Here is a 12,103-nt window from a genome sequence, read left to right as displayed (position 1 = left end):
GGCCGTATTATTCCAAGATTAACATGGCTTCCAGTTCGACTTCGTCCACGAGTGTTCCTTCAAGTGATGAGGTTACTTTAGAGAACTATTACAAATTGCATTTAGTTATTTAGTCAGTTAGCATATAGTTTATGACCTCTATGTAAAACGAAAAATAGTTTTACGTTTTCGTTATTTTGGTACCATTTCATTGCTAACATTAGCTATCAGGTTCCCAAATGAATGCAAGCAAATCTTAGTAAAGTATCAGTGCTATCGTTATTCTGTATATTGTACGAGATTAATAGTGTAAGGCAATGTTTACAGCGTACATAATTTTCTCTGTGAGCAGAGTCAGAGATCAGTTGATGCGACGGAGGTGCTAGGGAAAGCTAAAGGTAGAGTGAAAGGTAAAGGAAAACCAAAAAACAGAGCCGGTGCAAGTGTTGTTGTTTTAATTCTCTCTTTCGCTTAATTGGCGACTCTGTTACATGTCCTCGAGAATAGGCATGATCCTCCATCTTCAACAGGCTTTCAAATCTGCCGGCAGTCGCGAGTAATCTCCCCCTCGCATTCGTCACGGTGCTACTGAGTGTAAAAGTGCGAAAGGCGAAGCTTGAATTTCCAGGTATGTCCCTCTTTGGCTAATGTATTTTCAAGATGGAGGCGCACATGGCTGCCGCCATTCGAGCGACTCGCTCGTATGTATTCTGAACGGCAGACTCTACGCTTACGAGAATACTTGATTAGTTGGTGGAAGTAATTACACATGAATGAACACATAATTTTGAAAGAACAAAGTGTTTGTTGGTAAAAATCAACTTGAAAAATTACACAGTGTAGCTTTAATGTGACTGTTCCTCACACAGGTACAATGCAGTAATTACATGCATACATGAATATGTAAATATATGAATGTACATCTGGATGGAAATTTGGCCCATTGGATGCAAATTTATTATTGCACAAAACATTTTTGCATCATTAAAATTGTTAGGTTACCTCAAGGTCTCTAAGGACAGGGTGCTCCTCGATGCCAGGGAACAGAACTCGCATGGTGTATGTGCGGTAGTCCAGGAATGGAATACCAGCTCCGTCCAGATCGCTGGTCAACTCGTGAATGTCGGTCTGGAGCTCTGCAAAAGCTGCGGAAGACACATAACATGAAGAACAAATAGGTTGAGGTCACTAATAAAAACTTCACAGAAACTTGAAAATAATCTGTGCGACAGTGGCGAGGGCTACATAAGGGCCAGGGTGGCACTGGTCCACCCAATCAAATGGGACACAAAATGTTTTTTTGTGGGAAAGAAGAAAAATACTGCATGCATGTCAATATTTGCTCAAATACATGAATGTAATAAGATCCTGGTAAATGAGTGCTGATCTTCCAGTTTCTATTCAAAATGTCAAAATGAGCTGTCAATCTGAGTGATGAATCCAATCCAAGCACACTCCCACTGTAAAAACAGACCCCGATTGGTCCTTACTCATTGTTTATACACTATACACACACAATACCGTTTTAACCGTCAATACCTATTTGTTGACCTTTCCAAAGTTGTCAAATGACATTTAGAAGACACTACATCGTCGTCATCATCGCGACACGATCGGATCTCCGATGTCGTATAGCTTTAGCAAAGCAGAATGTAATGCCACTATGAGGATTTTCTTAAGATCTACACGTTAGGTTGTGTTTGGGTGCTACTATGTTCTACTGTGGTCTAATGTTTGGTGAAGCTACAAACTAAAGCGCGGCCCAAATCCCAAAGGTATATACTTTTTACATATACTTGGAATTGTCTGGTCTCTACCTGAAACAATTATGCTTGTTCTTTTCTGCTAGTTGAGACCTTTCCAACAATATACTGTATGACACAAGACTATCTGTTATGTATGATGCCAAACAGATCACATTTTCAATTAAAGACACATTTTTATTTTCAATTTAGGCATATATTTTTGGCTTATATTTTTTTTCATCATTTGCATCCCTACTTTTATCTCATGCATCGTAAAATTTTAGTTTCAGAGTAGGCACTGAGGTCCACCCTACTTGCCACTGCTGTGCGTGTGTCTTGGAAATGATGCAGCGGCTGTTTCTAAGTATTTTTATCCTGTTTCAAGGATTTTGCGAATCCGAGCATAACTCATAATATGAATTGACATCACTTTGTTAATCAACCCCCCCCAAGACTACTTACCCTCTTTACACTCTAAGGCTACTCTGGACTCCAGGTTGTCCATCTGCATCTGCAGCCGCTTGAGGGTGAGGTCACTCTCGCGGGACTTGCGCTTATAGGCAATGAGGACAATGACAATGAAGAAGATAAGGAGGCCTCCTGCACCTGCAATGCTGATGACGGCAGTGCTGCTGAGAGGGCTGTCAGAAGTGATGTGAACCACACCTGGAGAAAACTCGATGCCACCCACACGTGCCTAAAAAGGAGCATATTTTGCATAGATTTTGATAAAAATCAATACTGTGTGGTATCTTGTTCAAATCCAATCAAAATACATCTAGGGATGGAGATATTTTATTTTATATTATTGTGCTATAGTAAGACTAAAAGGCCCAACAGCAGAGGGGTACAATGTGTCTGTTCCTTTTGCGAGTTCATGGCTGTAAGGGTCTGTTGCATTTTCTCTTGTACGACTGTCAACAAGTAGTGAAGCAGGCAGCCACCCAGATTTCTCATTGAGAAGCATAAAGGTTTTTATTAGGTTTTCCAGCTCTAATAAGTCCTACTGGGGACATATTTTCTATTTCTGTAGCCTCTCAGAAAGTAAAATAACCACAGAGTCCCTAAAGCATTAGGTCACTGTGAAAAGTGTATTTGTGCCCCAGTATTTCACCAGAACTTACCAGAACCTTGTGACGGCCAGTCAGATTGGGCGATTCACAGAGCAGTTGAGTATCTGATACAGTTAATGTGCAAGGTTTATCTCCAATCAGAACAGTGTAATTGAGCTTCCCATTGCCACCCGGCGCTGGAGGGAGGAAGTTCCTACCCTGAAATTCACATTCACAAACATATGTAGCAACTGCATTGGAAAGACAGATAATGCAGAGATTTAGATTAATACTTGATTTACCTTGAGTATGATGGGAGACCCTGGCTTGAGCTCCTGGACCCCAGACACACTAAGCGGTTCAAACACTGGATTTGGGTAGTAGATGAAGTTGGTGTTGTTGAGGGCCAGCACAGACTGAACATTGTCCAGGATGAAGCCAAACTCATCAGGTCTCTCTGGCAATTCCTTCTGCCAGCTCAGACTGTAGGGAAGCTCTGGGGCCATGCACTGCATAGTGGTGGGACTCAGAACCTGACATATCTGGTAGGGGGACATAGATTTGCTGATCATATTTGCTGTAGATGTGCGATTCAGAATAAAACAAAAACATTTAGATTCAGATTAACAACATTACATTTACATGGCAAACAATAATTTGTTTTAATTAGTCATGTCAAATAAAAAGACCAGGATTTAACCTCAACTTCATATAAAAAGACCAGGATTTAACCTCAACTTCCTACAATGGAGATTTCTAGAGCGCACACAGATATAATTTCTCTCAACAAAGCAGTACTAAATTATTAGCACTTTTAAAATGGTCATCTCTCCTTGAGCCTGTCTTTCATCTCTTTTTTTAATATCTCACATAGACCACATATACACTGCAGCTAAATGCTGCAATCAGACCATTTAATACTTAATCCCATACATATTTACATGAAGACAGTCTCTCAGACTACTCATTTACTTTTCCGCTTTCTTTTTTATTAAGAGGTCAGGTTTATTAAATGTAAAGTTGTGGCATAACTTAAATTCAAACCTATATGCACATTCCCTTTGAAGTGTATAAATAAAATACCTGACAAGACCCTTGAGTTTTGTGAACCCACACTGCTTTGCAGTTGACTGTTAAAACACCCAGACAGCAGACTCTCCATCAAAAACATCCCTACAGATATCTCTGGTCATTTTAATTGGATTCCTCACAAAGCTGTTGCAGCCAGGAAGACGAACCTTCGCTTCCTCTAACACAAAGACTTCTATAGAATGTTGTAACGGGTGGAATTGTTCAAGATAAAATAGATTTCAAGTCACCATTTTTTTTCAGTGCACAAAGTCTGGTCAAACTCTTTTCAGACTAGTTATGAGCGATCGCATTACAAACAAGGATACGAGGCATCTTGTGCCCCACAAACAACTTCTTTCAGAGACTGCGAGGTAGGGTATGACACTTTTTTCTGCTGTGCTTTGAGGAGCAGTGTGCCAAAGCCTAATCATATCGCAGCCCAGATGCTAAACGCGGCCATGTGTGAGATACGTGCACGAGATAACATTACGGTCTTTTGTCTCTGTTGCCTTTCAATCAGATCTCACTGAGTGCAGCCTCCCATGGCTCTTTGGGTCCATTCTGTAGACGGGGAACATGATACCCTTGTCTATGCATCCACCCTGTGTTTCGACATTCTCCTCTTTCCCGCACAAAGGGTACATTGCTGCTACTGCTGCTGGGACCTGGCAGTCTTCCTGTACCCTGTCTGTTTCTTTGTCTCTCTCTCTCTCTGTTTCCCTCTTTTATGCAGCTACTGTCCTGGATCCAATGGTGCGCAGCCGACACAGGTGATTGGAGCAGGTGGAATAGTCTGCTAATGTTCATTCCAGTTCACTTGCCTCAGGTTAGGTGAAGGCCGAGTGATCGTTTACTGTGTGGAAAACGTTTGCACTTACGTTGACGGTCTCCAAGTTCTTATACATGGCTCTGATGAGAGGAGTCTGGATGATGTCCAGGTTTGTCCCGGTCACAGTCAATGGTGTGTTGCCACTGTGAAAACACCATGTTTATTAACTTTCACTTTTTAATTTCCTAAAATTAGTGGTTCAATTTAATAAAATTATATTTAGATAATATTTTAAAAATAATCAACAATGTATTAACTTTAACCATATAATGTCCGTAATGATATCAAGTTTGAAATGGAAAAATAATGAAAAATAATATTCTTGATCCTCCCCCCTCATTTTAGGGTCTTGGACAATGTTATGGGCTGTTTCCCCAACGGCTCTGTCTTAAATTGCCTTGTAGTACACACACCTGAAAATGCTCCACTCAGGTTCAAGTTTGGTGATTGTGGGATCCTCCACATACTCAAACTTGAGATCTTTGTGAATGTGGGCTTTATCCACAAAGACCGATACGGACACATTTCCGTAGCCTTGCATGGAGGCATGAGAACGACACGTTATCCACTGTCCTCCTCTCCTGTGTCATCAAATAGAAAAAAAAAACAATCACCAAAGTTTTTCAGATAACTAGTGCATGAATAGATGCTCTTTACACTTAGAATTTTTCATTATTTAAAACTAAAAAACTTTTGATAAAAAATAAATAAAAATTCTTTAGTCTCTTCTCCATCCTCATCCATTATGTGTGTATTGATACCTATTTAGGAATTTGTTTAGTTTATTGCTTTTGTATTATTCAATGGCTGTAATGAGTATTCCCATTAAAGTAAAGATTACTAGACCTAATTTAATCTTTCACTCATATGATTAGACACTGTGGCTACACCTCAAGCAAGAAGAAACTGATGGCTATGGATGTTATTGATTAAAAATTAGAAACTCTCAAGCTGTTAATATCAGTATTGACTTTCTCTTAGAGGCTTTGAGTGACCTGCAAACGAACCAAAAGAATGACACCACCTCAAAAGGGCATTGCACTGTACTTTTCCATTCAACCCTACCTTTGATAGGTACACTTCTGGTCTTTGAACATGATTGACACATTGCTGCCCGCGTCCAGGTTGCTGCCTGTGATGTTGACGATGGTACCCCCAGATACTGGCCCTCGACTCGGCTTTAGACTCAACAGTCTAGGGATCTGTAGAAATCAAGGTCAAAACAAACAATAGGAATTATTTACAAGCTTACAAATCACATGGCAGAGGTAAGGCGGCAAACCCTCATGTTTTTCAATCCTCTGTATCACTTTCCCAATCTGATTATCACCTCCTTTTTCTCAGAACACCAATTGCCCTCCTCACCCAAGAATCACATAATCCAATTACTACATCTGAATGAGACATAAAAGCCATTAATGTTTGCATAAAACTGATAAATGCTATAAATGGCTCCATAACAAGAAAAATGACACTGCAGCTCAATTCATTTGGATGACTGGATCGCAATCTGATTATGAATGTTATCTCAGCATGTGAACTGGGAGTGCTAGAAGGAAAAGTGTAGCGTGGATATAAAAATGAGTGTGGCCAGTGTCGTGCAAGATCCTATCCTCCACAGAATCATATTGAAAGATATTTTTATTGGTTGAAAAATCCTACAAAAATGCTTTATAATGTATGTGGTCTCAACCATAGAATTATGTTAATTAATGTCTTGTACAAACAAAGCAAGAAATGGTCTTCTTAGATTTTCTCAGTAGGTTAGCATAGCATAATGTTAAATGATTTACCTGCCAGCTTATGGGTTTAGGTGGACCATATTTTCTTCAAATTAATAATAATAAAAACAAGCATACATTTGTTTTATTCATCAATTGTTTTAATAATTCAAGATCCATATCAAAGGAAATAAACTTAGGACAGGATTCTGTGGGAGGAAAATCTTGCACAACAGCAGTAGTAAATTGCAAGTTTTATGGTTAGCCTCTCCGGATGTTGACCGAACATTTGGTGGGGTCAAGTGCTCGCTGATATGACTAAGTACATCAGCAGGGCTACAAGGCCATAGTGTTCACTCTTTATTAGAAACACAGTAAACATTTGCAGAAACAGTAAATCCAGGCACTTTCAACCCTGAAGTGTCAAAGACTTGTAATTATTCAGAGATTATTAAGATCATGGCAGATGGACCAGCAGTTCATTGGGGGTTATTTGCTGAGGTACTCACCACAAAGTAGTAGTATTTAGACGACTTGGCCATGAACTCGGGACGACACTCTCCAACGCACACTTGGACGTTTCCAGCAAACTGGCTTCTTTCCGCTTTTCCCATTTCACACACAATCCTGTAAAACATACACAATCAATCGACCAGGGCAGTTACACAATCACAAAAAAAACCCATTTATGAAACATTAAATGAGGGACTTTAAAAATGTCTTTCCCTGCCATAATCATATATGTAGGAGATAAACGGTTAATATGAATGAGTTATTCTGCCGCCTCATTCCATGGCAGGTGTCAAATTTGCTCATGCACTATGGTAAGAGGCTTATCACGGCGTACAAATAATAATAACAATAAACTTGTGCTGACCCAACCTGCACCAAAGAATGAAGGGTGTTTTTCACATCAGGACAATAATACTGAAGAAGTTTTCATGCTGTCAGCAGGGATTTCTCGAATGCTTGTCAAACACATAATTATCTTTTGCTGTCCTGACCTCAGATTAAAAATTTCTTTAATGCTTTCTCTGTGTTTACTGCTAATTTATATCAGCCACTTTTTAAAAGACGCTGGGTTCTTAACTATTAGCAGGCATGCATAACACAAACTCATCTGCAAAGAACAACTGTTTGAGGCGATTCAAGGGAGATGCCATCATATAGTCCAGTTAGTCATTAGATCCAGGTTTAAATTGTTGTCATTATGACAAAATTACAAAGAAGTGTCAGATCTGGCCTAGTACTACAGGAAACCCTGTAAGTGGTTCAAGACACTTACTGTTCTGCTGGGATATATCCCTCAGGCACTGGTGTACACTCCACATCTGCAACCTTCACATAGTCCTTAATCTCACTGAACTCCAGTCCCAGGTTCTCACCACGGATAGTCACCAGCGTTCCTCCCTCACGGGGTCCTCGAAGCGGGGTGATCTGTAGACAAGTCACAGGGAAGCGTTACGTGCAATCATTCCCATAAGATAATAAACAACATGGAGGGCTCCCACAGCCCCCCTAGCATCTCCATCATTGGTACAAACCAACAGGAAGTGGAGAATGACTCAGCAACCGATTCCTTCATGCACCTGCAGGAGTCAGTGATTGTGAGACGGTGTGAGGGGCGGGAAACAGTGAGAGAAGCTGTGAGTGATTTAGTTCAGTGGGATAATTGGGCCACTCTCTGTCAGAGCGTCAAAGCCTGCGTGCTTACGGTGAATAATGATCAGCCGCACAGCCAGCTGAGCCAGCCGAGTCCTGCCTATAGCAAAAACAAAGCCATGCTAATTTATGAACACAGAGTCGGCGTCTGGGAAAAAATATGCCGACACCAGCATGTGAAATCATATGCTGCTAAGATTGGAATATAAACACAGGCGTGCACGAGGATGCTTATTTTCATCTGTGCATGTCAGATGATCAAACACCTTTTATTCTTTGCTCCTCGGGATGCTAAGCAGTACTGCATCCGGCTGATTAGAGTATCTAATCTTATCTGATTACTAACATATCTGTTATGCACTCTCACAGTGCTATCTCTCAAATCTTCATGCTTTCACTGGTATCATACCATTAACATATGAAACACTTGGCTGTGATTCATTAAACACTGTTAAAGGAAGACATTTATGGTGCATTAAAATGTAATGACTAAAAAGAATCACACTTAATAACTTAATTGGCAATTCATGTGCCATAAAACATATCTTGTGATTTGAAGTGAAGACAGAGTTAACTCTGCTCAGTAAGGTTATTATTAAGCACCGTAAGCGAGATCCATATGGTCATAGCAGAACCAACCAGCCAATCAAAATAAACTATTCTTACAGCTCTAGTTTTTATCAGTATTTCACTACACTTTTATAATATAATGCATAAAGCCCATTCAAACAAGACATGTGCTACCTTGGATGTTTGAGTATGTGATTCTTGAATGCAAGTTAAAAAAAAAAAAAAATGAGTAGCACAATTAATTTTTAACACGTAAAAGTCAAAACACTAACACTTAACATATTACATGTAACTGCAAAAAAAAAAAAAAAAAAGGCATATGATGCCCCTGACAACACTAACCTGCCAGAAATGTGGGGAGAGAAAGAGAAGAAAAGCTAGCATGCAATTCATTCCCACAGTGCATTTCTGTGAATACTTTTGTGAATAATATAGGTCACTGTTTAGCCGAAATCACACAAGAAGAACATCTCTTTTATTGAGTGTCTATCCATCAACACTATAAAAAGAGCCTATCAAACATATTCTGACAGTCTTGACCCACGTGTCTGAGGTCGGGCCTCATAAGTGTATTGACAGCTGGGCTATTAGGCCAAATGTAGGACACCCATTCCTCATCTTGGCAAAACGAGGGGCCGTCGGATCCCAAAGGGGAATATAGACATGTTAACATCTCGGCTCTGTCATTATTTCCTGCCAGATAATAATCCAACTTTAGGTCAGAGATCTCATTAGCAGCACGGTGAGAGGTAATTTCCCTTTAACCCATCACATGTACTGATCTTAGCAGAGAGGTTCAAGTTTTTCACAGGTTCTTTATTGGCTTCAGAGCACTATGGGAATATTGATATCCAAATGGCTCTGACTGTGTGTTTAAATTTTAAATATGCCAGTGTAATATGAACATATGCTTTCAAGACACATTTTTTCTTAACTTATCTCTCCAGTAATCCAGTTTAATCAGTCTTCCTCTTTTATGATACTATCAATGTCTTTACAATGCCCTTAGGGCCTTATTGCTTCATGCGACCGGTCTGAGTATTACAATATACCGAATGATTATTTAAAATGAAATAACAGACCCACTTTGGTGGTTTACTGGAAAGTCACTGTAAAAATGCAACCTTCTGCTGAGAGAATGAAGCAGGAGTGTAAATGAATATTAGAGGGAGAGAGAAACAGTAGTCTCTTTTCATTTGGAGATGGGGAGCTGATTAGATTTGTGACTTTGACAAGCTAATTGACGGTTGTTGGAGGAAAAACACTTAATCACCATCCACTTCAATGTCAGAGAAAGATTCCTCATCTACAATGTCACAGTAATAGAGTGCATTAGAATACATTACGACCTGTGAGCCGATCAATTGAAAGAAAGACACATAGAGTGATAATCAGAGAGAGAGAGAGAGAAAGAGAGAGAGTATTTATGAGGCACGAGGAGAGCTCCGATCTGCAGATGGAATAAAAAAGAAAAGAAGAGCTCTGTTCAGGACTTCCCTTTATAATACCCGTGGCTTCGCTTGTTTTCCATTCTGTCTTTCAATGTGTTAAATGGCAATTAGAACCTCAGCTATAATCAAACAAGCACTGAAGATGTTTGAAGGGAAAGTAGTGACCAACTTTAAATGGATTGTACATTTGGAAAAAAATTCTAGGTACATTTGCAGAGTGAATTTAGAATATTATTCTTGCTCAAAGTATTATACTTTAGTGCATAACTTGCTGTTTGAACTACAGACAATGATAATTGTGTGGCTTGTTGAGGATTTTACTTTTCTAAGAGATTGGACACAAGATTTTCATCTGACAGATGATAAATCTGGGGAAATTATTGTTAAACAAAACATCAGAGACTAGAAACTACCCAGATGATCTTAGCAACTACACAGCAATGCCTTGGCAACCACCAAAATCACCCTATAGCATCATGGTGGCAACTTTTGCTGGAGCAAGTTCCATTTATGTCTAGTTGCTTTGAAAGATTTTGAGCAGTGATCTCTTTGGCTCAAACTTGCCAATGACAGAACAGAAGATGATGATGAGTTTGGGATTATGCTTTCTATAATTTCACCATTCACATCCACTACATTCCATTCTTCTATATTTTTCTGAGAACGAACGGTTCCTTGTGCCAACAGGTTTCTGCGTTTGATTAATAAGCTTCAGACACATCTGCTGTCCGTCATTCAGAACCTGTGGCAAACAAGTAGCATTTCCCTCTCCGCTATGTTCATCAATCATTTTGATGTGGTGCTACAGATGGGGTTGGTGGTGCAGAGGCTTCTATGTTCCTCCTTTCCTCCAAATTCTTTCACTCTCAGTATTACGCCCAAGGTCGCACTTCCATCATATCTCTTTCAGCAATGCACCCATCTGTTCATCCTTCACCTTTTCTTTCTCTTAATATCAACTGTTCATCTCCACAATGATGGTTAACCATAAAACATGCATATGTCAGTGAGTACAGCTGAGATGTTTATTTATGTTACAAGGATTTTATTGTACCTGTGTAACGTGATATTATACTAAGAATGACAAGAACCCAGACACTTAAGACTCAGCTAAAAATTTAAATGGAATAGAATAAAATTGTATTGCCATTTACAGTTCTCCATTGAGAATCTTTTCACCTCTAAACCAGTAATAAAAGTACAGGCCTGGCTCTGGGAGTGACCTATATATACTGTATAGAGTGCGGTCCAAAGGTCTGAGACCACATAGAAAATCTTAGGATACATTTTTTTTTTTTAAACAGTGCAGTAAATTAATTATATTAGTATAAAATTCATGCTAATTTTACATTTAAGTTTTCACAATTTGTACTAATGATATATAAAAAAATATCTCAGGGAGTGATCTCAGACTTTTGGAACCCACTTTGTGTTACAGTATGCTTTCATATGTACTGGTGCACCGTAGATTTACCTTTGTGATTTTGGGGTGCGTGCACTTGCTATTGATGCCATTGTGCTCGAGCCACATGCTCTGCGGGTGAGGACAGTGCTGTTTCAGAGAGCAACGGTTCTCTCCCTTACACCACACACAGCCAAACAGAGGGTCCGCCTTCAGACACAGTCCACAGCTCTCCCGTCGTGCATCACACTTGTACAGGTGCACTGGAGATACAGGGAGGGCAAAGGTCAAGTAATGTTGGGAGACCCATGGTACACTGATCAAAGCAAAATTGAAACTGATGTAATTTGCAGCAATGGCCAGAAATATTTCTAAAATAATGGAAAAACTACAGAAAAGATAACATATTCCCTATTTTCTTGCTTCCTCTCAGCTCTAAAGATAATTGCTCCTCTTCTCTGCTCCCTGGTACAGTGATATTATGTTTCATCTCCATGGAAACCAGACAGGCATTTTTAATTGCTATTAGATGCATGTATGATCCGTCCATCAACTGCTGCCCCCGGAGTGGCTCCCCCTCAGCGGGAAGCGAGGGAGGAATCTCGCATACTTTACTTCCCC

At 39.7% G+C, this 12,103-nt stretch overlaps 1 protein-coding gene across 1 annotated transcript in view; it reads right to left on the bottom strand.

The window, feature by feature from the left end:
• Positions 1 to 12,103, bottom strand: part of plxna4 (plexin A4) — a 195,223-nt gene that overhangs the window by 29,544 nt on the left and 153,576 nt on the right. The window contains exons 12-21 of the mRNA XM_079869813.1: positions 11,555 to 11,745; positions 7,683 to 7,834; positions 6,907 to 7,024; positions 5,742 to 5,878; positions 5,090 to 5,257; positions 4,726 to 4,819; positions 3,079 to 3,318; positions 2,849 to 2,995; positions 2,187 to 2,421; positions 982 to 1,124 (exon numbers count right to left, since the gene is read on the bottom strand). Coding sequence (XP_079725939.1) covers positions 982 to 1,124; positions 2,187 to 2,421; positions 2,849 to 2,995; positions 3,079 to 3,318; positions 4,726 to 4,819; positions 5,090 to 5,257; positions 5,742 to 5,878; positions 6,907 to 7,024; positions 7,683 to 7,834; positions 11,555 to 11,745 — 1,625 coding nt within the window. The remainder of the gene's footprint in view (positions 1 to 981; positions 1,125 to 2,186; positions 2,422 to 2,848; positions 2,996 to 3,078; positions 3,319 to 4,725; positions 4,820 to 5,089; positions 5,258 to 5,741; positions 5,879 to 6,906; positions 7,025 to 7,682; positions 7,835 to 11,554; positions 11,746 to 12,103) is intronic.

This window comes from Squalius cephalus, assembly GCF_949319135.1.
Source record: "Squalius cephalus genome assembly, chromosome: 4".
Classification (NCBI taxonomy): domain Eukaryota; kingdom Metazoa; phylum Chordata; class Actinopteri; order Cypriniformes; family Leuciscidae; genus Squalius; species Squalius cephalus.
Note: the sequence above shows the minus strand (reverse complement) of the source record. Positions and strands in the feature narration are given on the sequence as shown.